The sequence below is a fragment of the Ursus americanus genome, chromosome 12 (assembly GCF_024610735.1).
Source record: "Ursus americanus isolate L20-20 chromosome 12, mUrsAme1.1.p, whole genome shotgun sequence".
Lineage (NCBI taxonomy): Eukaryota > Metazoa > Chordata > Mammalia > Carnivora > Ursidae > Ursus > Ursus americanus.
Window position 1 is genome coordinate 57,735,942 of NC_142138.1, and position 15,858 is coordinate 57,751,799.

The window sequence follows — 15,858 nt, forward strand, 5'->3', positions numbered from 1 at the left end:
AAAAAAAAGAAAGTCGGAAATCAGTGCTATGTGGCGACTATGGACGTAGACGTACATTCCACGCAACACTGTTTGTAAAAGTAAATATTTATAAACAACCTAAATGCCCATCAGCATGAGAACAATACAGTGGCACGTGTATGTTGTGGAATTCTGTACAGTTAAAACGAAGGGACTAAAGGTACGTACATCAGGCTCGATGACGTTCATAAACCCACCATTAAGTACAAAAAAACAAAACCCACAAGTTAGAGAAGGTTACCTAAAGCCCAATATTTAGATAAAGTCTAAACTCATGTGAGAAGCAATAGTAAGTCTGGTGAATTTTAATGTATTCGTAGACATAGTCATTCTTCAGCGTAAGTATTAAAATATGTATGAAGCTGATAGAAAAAATTCAGGATAGGATACTGGTTACTTTTGGGGAGGAAGGAGAGAGGGAGGGAATGAACACACAGGGCTTTGTTTTTATATGCAATTTTTGTTGTTAAAGAATGGATTTGAGGCAAACAAGGAAAATTTAATAAAGCTCGTTGGTGGGTGTGTGGGATTTTTTTGCTGTATTATTCTGAATTTTCTGATTGTGTTATATTCTGTATGCGTATTGTTGTAAACATTGGTAATAAATATTATTTCATATTTATGCACTGTGTACATTTACACACTTCACTTAATCCTTATGATGACCTTATGCAGTCAGTAGAGCAGTTATTACTGTTTCTATTCTACAATTAAAAAACCTAAAACTGCAGAACAATTTGTTAAAAATTGGATCGGGGACACTTGTTTATTTCATCTAGATGGGCATGGAAATATGCTGGAGAAGTTTCCTTCAAGTCCAGCCACTCCCTCCTGCCTGAACCTTGGTAAGGCACTTAGTGGGGGAATGAATTGTACTAATAATAGCTAAATGTTTGTTCAAAAAGTAGTCATTCTAAAGTCCCAGAGGAGACTTCCAATAATGGCTTTGTGACTGGGAGGATACATATTTACAAGTCAATTATTCGGAGGCGCAGACGGGTTTCCGGCTGGCCGCCGCCCCCTGGCTCACTCAGTGACCTTGGACAAATCCCTTAACCTTCACTACCTACAATCCAGTAAACCGAATGTGTAATATTCACGAGTGCTCACTCAAGGCTCCTGCCAAACACTTTTTTGAAAATTAGGGACCGATTTAAGGTCAACCACACGGCAACAATGTTAGCTCTTCAATGCAAGTATTCTCGAAGCCCCCTATTCCTCAAAGACGGTTTTCATTCTCATTTAAATGGTGTTGTCTATTTTAAAGAGAATGAGTTTATACTTTCTAAAGATTACTAACTTTCGTCACTACCGTACGGATGCCTTTCGTTGTTAAAAAAATTAAACCGACGCCTAACTAGGCAGAATAAAAAGTGAGCAACTTCTGTCTACTGCCCTTCCCCTCTGTAGTGGCTCTCGGAGATTTCTGAAAGCAAGCAGTTTGTTAATCGTCAGGTTTAGAACCTTCCATCAACACTGATAATGCTTTAGGAAAATCCCGGAGGTTCTGGGTACTGTGGTGTGGAAGAAGAGAAAAAAGGCGCAGAGCGGCTCCAAAGGCAGACAAATAGGGAAAGATGAACTAGGAACCGCGGCGTCCCGGCGAGTTCCGACTCGGGCCGCGAGTTGGAGCGGCTGCGGTGTGAGGCTTGGGACTGGCCCCGGAGGCTTCTGGCAAGGAACCTGAGCCCTCTCGCGGCCGAACTGCCGGCCCAGGCCACAGGTCCCTTTAAGGCGCCCTGCGGGCCGACCCGGGGCCGAGGGGGCGGGAGCAGGGCTCGCGAGCGCACGCCACGTGACTCGGCTGCCAAGTGCGCTGGCGAGTTTGACAGAAGTTTGAATCGGACTCGGGGGCTTTCTGCAGCCGGAGGGGCAGAGCGGCGGTCCCGGCCTCGGCGAGCGCCAGCTGCAGCGCCCCCGCCACCCACCCCGCCAGCCTGGAGCCCGGGCCGCCGACGGCCGCCCGCGCTCCCGCACCGCTCGCTGCTCCCCCAGCCGCTCAGCAGCCCCCAGCCCGTCCGCGGTGCGCGCAGCCTCCCGGCCAGGGAGCCGAGCCCCGGCGCTGCGCCCCGGCCCCGCTGTGCCAGCATGTCTTCGACGGAGGGCCCGAGTCGCGCGGCGGACAAGTCGCCGCGCCAGCAGGTACTCCCCGCGCGCCCCTGGGGCTGTCTTACTGCCCCTTCTCCACCTGGGTGTCGGGCCGGACCCCTATTCCGCCCCCTCTCCCGAGTGTGAGTGCGAGGAGGACCAGCGCTTTCCCGGGTCCCCCGCCGTCCTGACCCCCCGCCGACCCTGTCTCCGCAGGTGGACCGCCTGCTGGTGGGGTTGCGCTGGCGGCGGCTGGAGGAGCCACTGGGCTTCATCAAAGTTCTCCAGTGGGTGAGTCGATGCTCTAGCCGCGGGCTATTTCGGGAGCCTGGGCTGTGACGCTGACCCGAAGCAATGTGGCCGGAGTGGGGGGCGGGGAGGTGCTGCGGCCCGCCGTGACGGAAGGGTGGGGGGCGGCGACAGGTGGGCGGGGGAGGGGCGGACTGGGGCTGCTTCTCCAGCACTTGGTGGCAGGAGGTCGAGGAGCAAGGCATGCGGAGTCCGGGATTCGGTCCTTCTATGTGCAAGGAGCCCTTGCCCAGGGCGCTCACATTTCACCCGGGCGAGAGGACCTGGGTGTAACCTTTCCAGAACTCTGATCCTGCACATACCACTCCTCGGTGGCGGGAGGGGGGAGGAGGACAAGGAGGACGAGGAAAGCCACGGAGGGCAGCGGAGGAAAGGAGGCGGGCGATGGAAACCATCCTGCCACCAAACCCACTGGGACCTGGCTGATCTTGAAGGTGGGCTCCAGGGACAGGATCTTGGCTGACAGTTGTCCTGTTGAGGTCTCTAGAATAATCTGGGTTCCTGTGACAGGGTGAAAGGGTGAATGAATGAATGAATGAATGAATGAATGAATGAATGAATGAAGTCTATGGCTCAAGGATTAAATAAAAGAAAAAATATTAAGACAAAAAGAATCACACTGTGGCCAAGATGGGGCTTGTAGAAGACGAAAGAACATTGAGTTGGGAAGCTGGGGCTCTGGGTTTCAGATGTGGACCTGCCTTTTCCAGCTATGTGACCTTGGGCAAGTCACTTCTTTGGACCTCAGTTTCCAACATTAGTTAACTGTTGATCACACCATCCTAGGGTCCCCTTCTACTCTAAACAGGTTGGTTGGTATGCCAGAATATTGCCCTTCATTAGACTCACCCTGTGACCTTGAAGAAATCACTTGCCCATAGCCTCAGTTTCCTCTGTAATGGTCTAGGGGAAATACATCCCCTTGGCTCACTGGTGCTTTGAGATATTGGTATATTGTCTGTCCTTACCAGTGCCCAAGTCCTCCTGAGTGTAAGTTAGGAATGTGGACAGGTGCAGTCACTCTTTCAAATCATGAAAACTTGTTGGGAGCATTTAGTGCACTATAACAGAGAAGATTTAAGTTAGACAATCCACGCACCAAATGGTGTGTGAATAACTTAATTAATGTGCTTTCAGCACAGAATTCAGCTAAGGAATAAGTTACCATTAAGACTGAGGAGGATTGAGTTCTAAAGGGCTTTTAACTCACAGGAGACAAGAGTGAGCACTGTGTCACTGATTCCTGAAACATCGTTTGGATGGGAATCATCAGATCTGGAATTCAGGGGCAATAGTGCATTTGGGGTTATCTCCAGATATCTGAGACCTTGACTGGGGCTACAGGCCAGGCAGGGAGCTCCCAAGTGCAAACTCTGGGACTTTCCACTCTCCCTACCGCCTCAAGAGCAGTTGGATAGACTGCTGACTGAGCAATTCCCCCCCCCCCCACTTCCCTGTTCTGACCCACCACTTGAGTACCAGTGGTGGCCATATAAGAATGATATTAAGGCTCCATGTGACTGCCATCCAGAACTAGGGAGCCATTATGAGGAGCAGAACCTGAAACGTAAGAGTACAGTTTTATCGTTAAACTAGACAAATGGATCTAAGGGAAATTTGAGAAAGACCGTCAAGGGATCAGGGAAACAATGAGGTTATTAGACCATGGAATCATCCTTCATGGGGGGATTCGAAAAAGCTTCCTTCTTCAATCCTATCCTTTTCTCAATGCCCCCACCCCCACCCCAATACCCATATTTCTATAAAGGCTGCACAAAGCAATGCCTAGGAAAATGGTCCGGTTTCCTCCCAGGGTCAGCGCTGATTCCTAAGAGTTAAAACCCATTTGACTTTTATGATCCTCAACTTCTTAGAGAGGGGGTGATGACTTTCTCTCTTAGTGCGAAATCCAGGGGCCCAGGGCTAGACTCTGAACTCAGCCTCCATGCGAAGGGCAGCATCAAAGGGAGACATGATTTGCTCTTACTGCCATCCTGGCAGCCTGACTTCAGAGCGTGAATTTCACTTGGCCTGAGTCTCTGCAGGATGAGCTCATGTAAAGGTGCCCAGGAACCAGCACCAGAAATGACAGTGAAAATGTCATTTGGGATTTTCACTCATTCCCTCTTGGGGGCATCAAATGCTCCTGAGGGCTGGAAAAGGAAAAAAAGAAAACACAAATCTTGCATTTATTGTAATGATGCTTGAAAACTTTTGTTGTCATTGTTATCCAAAAGCAATTTGGCTGGAATCCTGGTAAGAAGAAAGCAATATTAGGCTTTTATTCGTTAGGAGCTTGGCTGAGTCTTTTTTTTTTTTTTAATTCTGAAATTAATCTCACCTCAATTCCAATTCTGAAGTCTCACTAAGTCTTCACAAAGCTGGCAAAATAACATGGGTACGGATCAATTATTAAAGAACGGGTTTCCTAAAGAAAGAAAAAGGCAGATTTTGAGGTTGATGGGCTTTTGTTTAAATTGAGTCTCCTCTGCTTTCTAGCCATAGTACGTAGGGTAAGAAACGAAATCTTTGTGGGCCTTTGTTTCTTATATGTAAACGAGAGTAAGATCGATCTCATGGGTTCACTGGGAGGATTATAGGAGCACCCAAGCATTCAGTCCAAGCAGTCCCAGAGTTATTCAGTGAGTGTTGGTTCCCCTTCCTCCTGTTCCTAAACCTCCCCTTTCCCCTAAATTTCTTCTTTCTACAGACTGTCAGCTAGACTTGTCCTTTGGTTAGATTACTCAAATGTCACGGCCAGATCCTCACTTTGAGGGTAAGGCACAAAGGAATCTCCCGGATTACTCAGTCACTGTTCCCATAATAAGTCATAGTATCATTAACTGGGTGTACCCCTGATCGGTAATTCACCTTTGAGTTGCCAAAGCCACTTACTTGGCTCTGGGGTCTCTGTAATGAAAATAAGCTATTTCAGTTGGTGTGGGGAATGCGAAAGAGTACCATGAGAGTCCATAAAACCAATGAGATGACTATAGGGATAAAATTCGGGGGCAAACTTGTCTTCCTTGTGCCCTGCACTAACTGGGGATGGGAGCGTTCTCAAAGGATCCTCGCCATCAAGCAAGTCGGCACCAAACTGGCAAGGTTATTCTGACACCTTTCCCAAAGAGAAGCAGAGACAGGAGGAGGAGGGCATGGAGGGCAGGGTATGACCATCACTGTCCCCAGCAATACAGGTCCAAGAGGAGGAAGGCTGGTTGGCATCAGAGCTTCAGAGAGTCCTCCCTCCCCAACCCATCCCTGTCTCAGGGACTCCATCTCTCTTTGGCTTTTTGAGCAGTTTGCTCAACTCCAACCCTTGTGTTTGGTGACATGGATGCTTTCAGTTCTTTCCTTCTCTTCCCTGTGTTCCAGTCACCTGGCACATTTAGGGAAGAAGGCAAATCTGGTGCAAAAGGCGGAGGGGCCCGGTTCAGGGTGCTTTCTCTGCTCCTGCATTCCAGGTGCAGGGCTACTCCCTGCCTCCTTACAATCCCCGCTGAATATAGGAGAGATCTCTCTCTTTTCTTTTCTTCTTTTTTTTTTTTAAGCCTTAATAACTTTGTGATGCAGAATTTTATTTTGTTTGTTTGTTTGTTTCTTTGTTTGAGCATGACACTTCTTTCCTTGACGTAAACTGTCAAGAGAAGGTACTGTGTCTTATTCCCCTTTGTGTCACCCCACTTGGCACATAGTGGATGGTCGATAACTGTTTGTTGATTAATGAATGAATGAAATAGAAAGAGCACTGGACAGGGAATCAGGAGATGTGAATTCTTTTTTTTTTTTAAGATTTTATTTATTTATTTGACATAGAGAGAGAGTGAGAGAGCACAAGCAGGGGGGAGGGGCAGAGGGAGAAGGAGAAGCAGACTCTGGACTAAGCAGGGAGCCTGATGTGGGGCTCAATCCCAGGATTCAGGGATCATGAGCCAAAGGCAGACGCTTAGCTGACTGAGCCACCCAGGCACCCCAGGAGATGTGAATTCTAAGGCTGGCTCTCACAATAGCTAAATGTGACCTTGGGAGAGTCACTTGATCTTTTGGGACTTTAGTTTCCACCTCTGAAATGAGACCATTAGGCTTAATAATCTCTGAGATCTTTTTTGCTCTGCTATCCTGTGAACCTGTGAGGTTCCCCTCAGATTTTTCCCTTTCTCCACTCATATCGCAAACTTTATGTTATCTGGCATCCTATGACTGTGTAATGTTCAGATTTCATTGTATATGCTGATGGATACAGAGCTATGTAAGGCGGTGAGGGATTCCTGACTTTCAAAGAATCGGAAGAGAAGGGGATACAACTCTACTAATGCTATTCGTGGTATATTTCACTCTTTGGGGGATCATAGAACAGGGTTCAGGATTTTCAAAATTTCCACGTTATCATCTAGACATAGCAGAATTGTGGATGATTACAGTAAAGTTCTATCGTCTGCGTTGTCCCATGTGGTACCTGCTAGTCACATGTGGCTATTGAAATGTGGCTAGTGTGACTGAGCAACTGAATTTTTAGTTTAATTTAATTTTAATGAATTTGACTGTAAATAGCCACACTTGGCTAGTGGCTACCATGGCTACCATGGCGGATAGTACAGCTCTCGAGTACGAGTTCCACGAAGACAGAGCTTTTTCTCTTCTGTTCACTACTCAATGATAGTGCTTAGAACGGTGCCTGGTACACAGTCGATGCTCGGGAAGTGTCATCTTTCTGCAGATGTGCCTGTCAAGGAAACGCTGGTGAAGAGAAGGCTCCAGACTGACCCTTCGTTGCCCCAAGTTAGGAATACCTATTTTCTTAGGGGACCTGTATAGAGCTAACTGCCAACAGGTAAAAATATATCCAACGGTGTTGCCCTTCCTAGAATGTGACACCCTAATTGTGTGTCCACTTCCGAGGGCCAGAAGCTAAGGGGAATAAAGAAACCCGGAAGAGGCTCACAGAGCTGACAAAAATTTGAGAATTCCTGTGAGGAAGAGCTAGAGAAACGCCATTGCCATGCCAGTGAGGAGGCTTGGAGTCGATAAAGGGCAATGATGCAGAGGCTTTGGGCAACTTCTCTTAAGCTCTGTCAACATGAGCAAACAGGGCTCTCCTTCAGCCTCTATAAATTAGGCCAGATGACAAGGTTATTCAGACATTGGAGAAAGTCATGCTCTCTCCTTTCCTGCATGTTTTTTTACAAATGGAGACAGTTCTTATTTGTCTGAACGAAACCTCCTGGAAACAGAGAGGTGCTCATTATGACCCTTAGAGAGGGGTCAATGGCTCCAGCATGGAGAAGATCTGCCAGGCCCGGCGATGCAAGGCGGGGCAGTGACGCCGGGCACTACCCAGGCGCAGAGCACAGCTGCTGGCCAGCCCAGCCAAGAGCACACTGGGAGCATTACCCTCATCCAGTGAGAGCAAGGGCTCTCGATCGCCTGCCCCAAACCTGTGCTTGTGCAGATGAGAACACCGAGACTCAGCGAGTGGAGCGTTTTATGAGAGTTCGCCCATCTAATGAGTGACGGGACCAGGGCTAGAACCCCGCTTTCCAAACTCCTAACTCAGGTCTCTTTTCATTCCATAACATTTATGTGCATTAGCAAAATCACATGCACACAACTCTATTCTAAACTCTGGCTGCGAGCCTGGGACGTAGATGAGCTATCTTCTAGGTGCTTAATGTCCAAGACACCAAGACACGGAGAAACACACAGAAAACGATCATTAACAGAATAAGGTCTGTGCTTACTAAGAAAGATTCCATCATGTACAAGCCTGTACGAGGTAAGTGCGCAGGAAATGGGGCCTGAACGGAGGATGTGGGAAATCAGAGATTCCAGCTTCTCGCCTCCTTTTCTAACCAGTGTGTTTCCCCAAAAAGAAATTCGAAAACCATAGGCCAAGGAAATTTCATCTCACTCAAGACAGGAGATTTAGTAAAACGTGATGAAAGGTGGAGAGGAAAACAATTCAAGCGATCTGAAATGCCTCTGGTTCTTAGCACGGCGATGGCAGCTTCAACAGATTACAAAGGGAAACACCACTTGGGGAAAGCGTGGAGGCTGGTAAGGCAAGTGGAAGGCACTTTTCTCTGGGCTGGAGCCAGGACTGTCAGCAGAGACGCAGCCAGCACTGTCGCTGCAAGGAAAAGGACCTTTGGGGGAAGAGGAGTTAGGCTGGCAGAGCCTGGCACAGCTCCCCGCCTGGCCCCTCTGAAGGCTTGGCGGAAGTCGTCCCGTCTAGCGGTACCGCCAGTGAGGCAGGAAAGGTAGCGACAAGGTAACAAGCTGCAACGATAGCCCCAAAGGAGAAATGGGAAGGAATTCCAACACATGCCTGATCCCAGTTGCTGCAGAGGAATCTATTTCTAGGGTGCCTCTCCCTTGGGGAGGAAATTCAGGTCCAGCGTTAGGCTAGACGTTTCCAAAAGCCTAAACTGCTTTGTATTGGTCATCGTTTCCATTGCCACATCCAATGGGGAGCTGTGGAAACTATCTCTTTCCTCTCCCTGTGTCTCCCTCCCAGACACCACTCCGAGTCAACCTCATTCATTTGGCTATTTGGTCCGGCACTCAGGTGCAGTGAACACGGCATCCTGGGGCCAGGAAGCCAATGGAAGCCATGAGTCCCTGCCCAGGTGGGACTTGATGAAAGGAAATCCTCCCCCACCCTCATGACCGCACCTGCTGAGAGTCAGAAGGTAGTTCTGAGGAGATATACCTTGGCCAGCTGAGGCCTTCCAACTCTCAGACTCTCAAAGGGGCTTCCCTCTCCCTCAGCTCTTTGCTATTTTCGCCTTCGGGTCCTGCGGCTCCTACAGCGGGGAGACAGGGGCAACAGTTCGCTGCAACAACGAAGCCAAGGATGTGAGCTCCATCATTGTTTTGTTCGGCTATCCCTTCAGGTGAGCGGGAACCGATTCCGACCCCACACAGCCTCTCTCGCTGGCTTGGCAGGACCTGCTTGGTCTCTTCCTCCTCCAGAAACCTAAAGACCTTTTGTTGAGTGCCACTCTAGGTTCAAATAGAACTACAAGGCTTGGGTCCTTCCTGCCCTTTAGGAATGTCAGACGCGCTAACCATAGAAAAATATGAGGGAAACTCAGATAGATCATTGTTATAATAATGTTCCAGTCCACAGATAACCCAGAGCAGGTAACATAGTTCCTACCGAAAGAATCCATGCAGTTTGGGATGGAGGCTAGTCAGGTCTCTCTGACTTTCAGCAACCTTCTCCCTCCCTTGAAGGTTAGGGAGCTCGTTAGATCCTAAAGAGTTGATGCGGGCTGCTCCCCTTGTACACTAGACTACAAGGAGAGACACCTTGACCAGGAGGTAGAAAAGAATACTCTTTCCTGGCTATTTGGGAGCTTAGGGAGGGGTGTCCCAACTGCTCAGAAGAGAACTGGGGACAGGACTCGCCTTTTCAGAAATTTTTAGTACCAACAGCCAAGTTAGGTTAACTATCTCTTGTATGTAACAGGGTTTTTATTTTCCCCTCGTCCTTACTTTGTCCCATATAGGGTCATGGGGGAGGGGTACTAAATAAGGCCTGAGAATGGGCAAGTCCAACCTTACCCTGGCCACTGTGGGCCTGTGCTCTCCCAGGGGCAAAATGAAGCCGATCTCCCTGGTGGTTTGGCTACCAGAAATCGATGCACTATATATATTGTGGTTATGACCTAAAGGGCCCTGGAGATACTTGGAAATACACGGTCACCATATCTGGGCAAGGGAGATGAGGGTGGGTAGCAGCTGAATGGGAGGTAGAGTTGGACCCGATTTCTGGGGATGTTCCTATCTGGACTGCAAGGTTGCCTCCAGAAACATTCCTCTCGTCACACCCCCTTTCTTGGATCTGTTAAGAGTCCCGGGGTAAGAAGTAGTGCAGGACTACTCCCAGGGCGGGGACAGTCCCCTGCCTCCCCAGGGAGAGGACTGCCCTGAGCTCAGGATGGCACCCCGCCCTGTCCCCGCCCCCTGCAGGTTGAACCGGGTCCAGTATGAGATGCCCCTCTGCGATGATGACTCCACCTCCAAGACCATGCACCTGATGGGGGATTTCTCTGCTCCCGCCGAGTTCTTTGTGACCCTGGGCATCTTCTCCTTCTTCTACACCATGGCTGCTCTGGTCGTCTACCTGCGCTTCCACAGCCTCTACGCAGAGAACAAACGCTTCCCGCTGGTGGTGAGTAGGCATCGGCCAGAAGGGATGGGGTGGAGAAACTGAGACGTGCGTTCTGGGACTGATGTCGCATTGAGGGGGGGAGGACACCCCGAGGTGGAACCTCCTGAGTCTCCCTGCCAGCTCTCTGCTGTCCATCCCCTTCAGGCTCTGTGGCTCCCACAGCTCCGAGGACTCTGCCTCTGCCAACCCCCCATCACATGCTGTGCTCGCAGAAGGCATAATAGCATCAAGAAGCGGGCTCTGGAGTCAGACTGCCTGGATTCGGATTCCAGGACAGTCCTTTACTAGCTGTGTGCTCTTGGACAAGTCACTTATCTTCTCCAAACCTCAGTTTCCTCAATATAAAATGGGGGATAAAAGAATACCTATCTCATAGTGTTTGGGGAAGTTGAGTGAAAATGCATGTAAAATATCTGGTATATAGTTAGCTTCAATAAGTGTTAGCTATCATTAATATTCTTCCCCCTCTACTGTCTCGTTACCCCAGGAATGCAAGGTGGAAGGGGTGCCTTAGAGGACCCCATTTGTCTCCTGCGGTCTGCTCTCACTCTGCCACCAGTGGTAGCTGAGCAGTGGTGATCAAAGGAAAGGCTTGAAGGCCAGAGTGGGGAGTTTAGGCCACCTAGGTTTGGGGGTGACAGTGACCAGCAGGTGCCTTGATACATTGTTGCCTGACCTCAGTTCTGAGGGCCTGGGCAGGGGTCGCCCTGGGTGGCAGCACTCCTTTGATGGCAGTGAACAGATTCCTTAAAATGACTTGGGCTCCCTGAGGCTCCAGGTGTTGGGTAGGACAGCAAGAGGCAGCTTTCCTGGGACCTCAGGATCCCAGTGCATTATGGCCAGAGGAAGAGAAGTAGGCAATCGGGGGAGGGGGGCCTTTCTGAGTGTATTTCCTGTCCCTCTGTTCCTCCCAGGACTTCTGTGTGACTGTCTCCTTCACCTTCTTCTGGCTGGTAGCTGCAGCCGCCTGGGGCAAGGGCTTGACGGACATCAAGGGGGCCACACGGCCATCCAGCCTGACTGCAGCCATGTCTGTGTGCCACGGAGAGGAAGCAGTGTGCAGTGCTGGGGCCACGCCCTCTATGGGTCTGGCCAACATCTCTGTGGTGAGACCCGAGGCCACTGAAGGGGTCTGGGGGAGGCAGTGCTATCCCAGATACCCAGGCCTGTCCCAGCTAGCAGGTTCTGAGAGGAACAGAGAGGGCGTCTCTCCAGCTGGTCTCCCCTGGAGCTAGAGCGGGTGACCCCTGCACCTAAGGGTGGCTGCTGGCCCCTGGAAGACGCTGAGAAGACATTTTGGTTTGGGGGGGAAGGAACCCAAGAACCACTTAGCCTCCTGTTCTTTCCTCCTTCTGTACTCTGCCTTCCCATTTTCCTTCTCCCCACATCCAGGCATGCTCTCGGTGACTGCCTCCCACTCCTCCTGCCTCTTAACAATGTGTGTGTGTGTGTGCGCATGCAAGCATATGAAGGGGAGCACAGGCTGTGGCTGGGCTCAAGACTGGGAGCAGATCCAGAGTGAGAGAGAAGGGGCTCATTGTCCCTCAGGCCTCTGGACAGGAAAGGGGCTTTGGGCAGGGGTGGGTCCAGCTGGTACGCATAGGTTTGGCCATCCCGGTTGTTAGAATGTGAAAGTCTTTCCATGTCAGTTGGCACAGAGCTGAAGCTTCGGGCTTTTCAAATGGCCCCTGTCACCTTAGCCCTGCCCTGAAAATGGCCTGGAACTCCCCAAAGGCCAGCAACTGAGGGAATTAATCACTGGCACACCAGGGAGCCTTCTAGAGACCTTGCTGGAACCCTGCTCATAGGTTTTAGCCCCCAACATTTTATTGTAAAATTTTTCACACATACGGTAAAGTGGAAAGAATTTTACAATGAACACCCACACACTTGTCGCCTAAACTGTACCATTAACATTTTCCTAGACATGCTTTATCACGTGTCTATCTGCCCCCTTCATCCATCAAACCATCTTATTTTTAATGCATTTTGAAGTTAATTGCAGATATCAGTACACCCCCCCCCAATACTTCCTGCTGAGGGGTTTTTAAGTATTTTTGAATAAATATTTGAATATATCCCTGCCTGGGTCCAGCCCCAGGAAAGAAGCACCTTGGACAGCTCTGGTCACATCCACCCTTGAAAAAGGCGCTCAGAACAGTGCTGTGGAAAGTGCCACTAGAGCCCCTGCTCCTTGCTGTGTTTGCATGATGCTTCACTCCAGGGGCCAGATTCTCCTAGCGACCAACCTACAACTCAGGTGCATGCTGTGGGCAGTTAGAGACTTTCGCCAGAGAACCCCTAGTGGGTATTGGCATTGAACCCTGACTCTACATCCAGTTCTCTGTATTTTAGTCTTGCCAGCCCTCTGCCTCTTCCACCACGCACCACGGGGACTCCCCCTCCCTGTTCCCACAATGCCCTCCTTACCATTCTCACAAACTTCCCTGATGTCTTTGCAGCTCTTCGGCTTTATCAACTTCTTCCTGTGGGCCGGGAACTGTTGGTTTGTGTTCAAGGAGACCCCATGGCACGGGCAGGGCCAGGACCAGGACCAGGGCCAGGGCCCTAGCCAGGAGAGCGCAGCTGAGCAGGGAGCAGTGGAGAAGCAGTAAGCAGCCCCGACCTGGCTACTCCCGAACAGGACAGCACCTCTTCAACCACCTCCAGCTTCCAGGACCTCCCTCTTCTTCCTTCTCCAACTCCCCTCCCCCATCATTCTGGGCTTTGAGCTTTGAGTCGCTGATGGATGGGCGGGCATCAGCTGTCAGAAACCCGGGCAGCCCTCCCAGTGGCTTCGTATCCCTCCTCTGGCCAGAGCCTCGGATGGCAGTAGCTCAGTGCTTCTTGTCTATTGCCTGGACCCCAGCATCTTACTTGGGGTCTTACTCGTACCCTTACAGCCTCTGAGAATGAGCCTCTACTGCAGGGGGCAGGAGACCAGAGTCCTGAGACTCGCTCTGAGCAGCCACTTCTATCAACCTATCGGCTTCAATAAAAGTGGGGGGAGGGGAAATTGGCTGGCAGCCTTCTTCCTGGTCCTTTGCATGAAGGGCCCACCAGTGGTTCCATGACCCCTCTTCAATGGCTGTCATCTAAGCCTTGTGTCTGTCCCGATCTCCAGTCAGCCCAAGCTCTCCCACTTCTTCCTCTGGCCTCTGCTCAGCCACACAGCCCACCCTGTGGGAACCCAGGAGGCCAACTAGCCTAGAAAACAGCTCTGTAGAGGGTCCTGATGAGGCCTGGACTCAGTGGGGAGCAGATATATTGCAACTGGGTTGCAACTTCAAGACATGGAAGCCAGGAAACTTGCTGGGAAAGCATTTCTTCTGTCCCCTCAGTCCTCCCACCTCTCCAGGCTGGGGCGCTTTCTACCAACGCTACACATGTGCTTGCCCTCGAAACTCCTGACCTTCCTTCCCGTCCTCCTTCTCGGGCTTAGTCTCACGTATGAGACACAAGATGAGGGGTCTAGGAGCATCTCCAATTCAGCCCTCCCTGCCTCCAACCTCTCCGTCCATCTCCCTTCCCCAGCCTCTCGGGTCTGAGGCATTCAAGATCTTTTTCCATGTTTGTCCAGGCCTCCCTTTCATTCCTGTGGGTCCAGATAGGGACTTTGGAAGGGCCCAGAGGACCATCACGAGGCTAAGTTGCCCCAGAGCCCCAGGACATGGATGGATGGGCCCGTTTCTTCCTCATCTCCCCCCATCCCACAACTCCTCCTCTGGCCTCTGTTTCATACATCCCTGTCTCACCTTTACAAAAGGACATGCCCTCTCGGTTTGCCCTCAGTTCCTCCCCTGCTTCCCCATTTCTCCCAGGCTCTCTCCCTCCCCACCCGAACCTCAGTCCAGGGCAGGCCAATGCTATTGGTGCTTCTTCACTTCGGGACCCAGTTCCATATTTGTCTTTGATATGTCTCCTCTTCCTGACACCTCCTTCAGTCCCTCTCTGGACCCCAGGGCCCAAGAGTCAGTGCTGACTGGGAAAGGGTCACCCACCTCCTACCCAGCTCGAAGCACTTCTGCCCTGGCCATAGGGCTGCTCAGAGAAGGATGAAGAAGGAAGAATCCAGCCATTTTCCAATCCAGTGCCAATTAGCCCACTTATCATCCCAAAGGTGAATGTGCCCTGTGCCAATTTCTCCTCAGGACCGAGACAACCCCTCCAACCTTCTCACCTTCCTAAACGCCATCCATAGTCATGTGCATATTACCGGGGTACCCAGAAGACAGGATCTCGGACTTTGGGCCAATCATTTCTTCTTTGGGTCAGAGTTTCCCCACTTGACAGGGGGAGTATGAGATTTTTATCCTCAAATGCTCCAGAACCCTTCAGTGAAAGAATTAGGTTTTTTATTTTGTTTTTAGATTTTGGGGAAGGGATTTGAGGAGGGAAGAGAGGAGATGGGGATGAGAGTGTTTCTAAGTCTGAACCTCTCTCTGTCCTGAGCTGTCCCCATGGTTACTCAAGGAAAAGGGGGAACGGTTTTGCCTACAGCTCCAGAGACACAGAGAACAAAGGGGTGACCATTTTCCTTTAAGCTGGCCCCTGTGAGGGTCTGTGAGCAGCTTTTACTGGAACTTTGTTTGGATTCTGTGTATGTATTTATAATTTATTTGAAATGTGATGGATAAAGTGTTCTCATTTGGGGGCTGAAGTTAGCAACTGGCCCTTGAGCTAGGGAAAGGGTGGGGGGTGAGTATACACTCCTGCCAAGGACTCCTAGCCCAGAACTCTCCCTAGAGCAGAGAAGGCTCTTTCCCCTCCTCAAGAGGCTGGCTTGTTCTCATCCAGAAGGGCCTTGATTTTGGCTATGGCCTTGCTTTCCATGACCACCCTAAGAGGAAAGGCTAGTTCACCTAACTTCCTCCAGGGGGCTGGGCTAGGCCAAGTGCTGAGGGCTGAGCTGTCCTCATGGGACTCATGTCCCCTCCAATCAGGGCTGGCACCACTGCTTTTCTTAGTGCGGCCTAGGGTGGGAGACTGTGTCTGGTTTCTCCAGATTGCAGGAGGCCAACAGGCAGGGCACTTGCCCTCTGCCCTACTAAACTCTGACCCTGCCAAGGTGCCCACCAAGGACCTTTTTGGAATTTTGAGTTCCCTCTGCTATCATGATCATAGGTCTCTTACTTCTGGGATTGAAGATCGGGGTGGGGGGGAGAATGTTGCATGTTGTTTTCTGGTGCTTGTTATTACACATTTGAATAAACAGTGCTTCAAAGCATTTGCCATGAAGTTGCTAAGACTAGAGCCCTTCCAGG

At 50.5% G+C, this 15,858-nt stretch overlaps 1 protein-coding gene across 1 annotated transcript; it reads left to right on the plus strand.

Annotated features, from left to right (window-relative positions):
* Window positions 1-1,854: 1,854 nt before the first annotated feature.
* Window positions 1,855-15,755, plus strand: SYPL2 (synaptophysin like 2). Its single transcript, XM_045801582.2, has 6 exons — window positions 1,855-2,163; window positions 2,326-2,400; window positions 9,187-9,311; window positions 10,393-10,594; window positions 11,509-11,700; window positions 13,057-15,755. Exons 1-6 carry the CDS (start codon window positions 2,110-2,112, stop codon window positions 13,207-13,209), a joined length of 801 nt encoding a protein of 266 aa, XP_045657538.1. The 5' UTR covers window positions 1,855-2,109; the 3' UTR covers window positions 13,210-15,755.
* Window positions 15,756-15,858: the final 103 nt, after the last annotated feature.

What these genes read in the sequence shown, in the direction of transcription:
- SYPL2 (XM_045801582.2), top strand. Translation starts at nt 2,110, where the DNA reads ATGTCTTCGACGGAGGGCCCGAGTCGCGCGGCGGACAAGTCGCCGCGC. An exon ending in ACAAGTCGCCGCGCCAGCAG is followed by an intron (nt 2,164 to 2,325) that starts GTACTCCCCGCG and finishes CTGTCTCCGCAG; the next exon opens with GTGGACCGCCTGCTGGTGGG. An exon ending in TTGTTCGGCTATCCCTTCAG is followed by an intron (nt 9,312 to 10,392) that starts GTGAGCGGGAAC and finishes CGCCCCCTGCAG; the next exon opens with GTTGAACCGGGTCCAGTATG.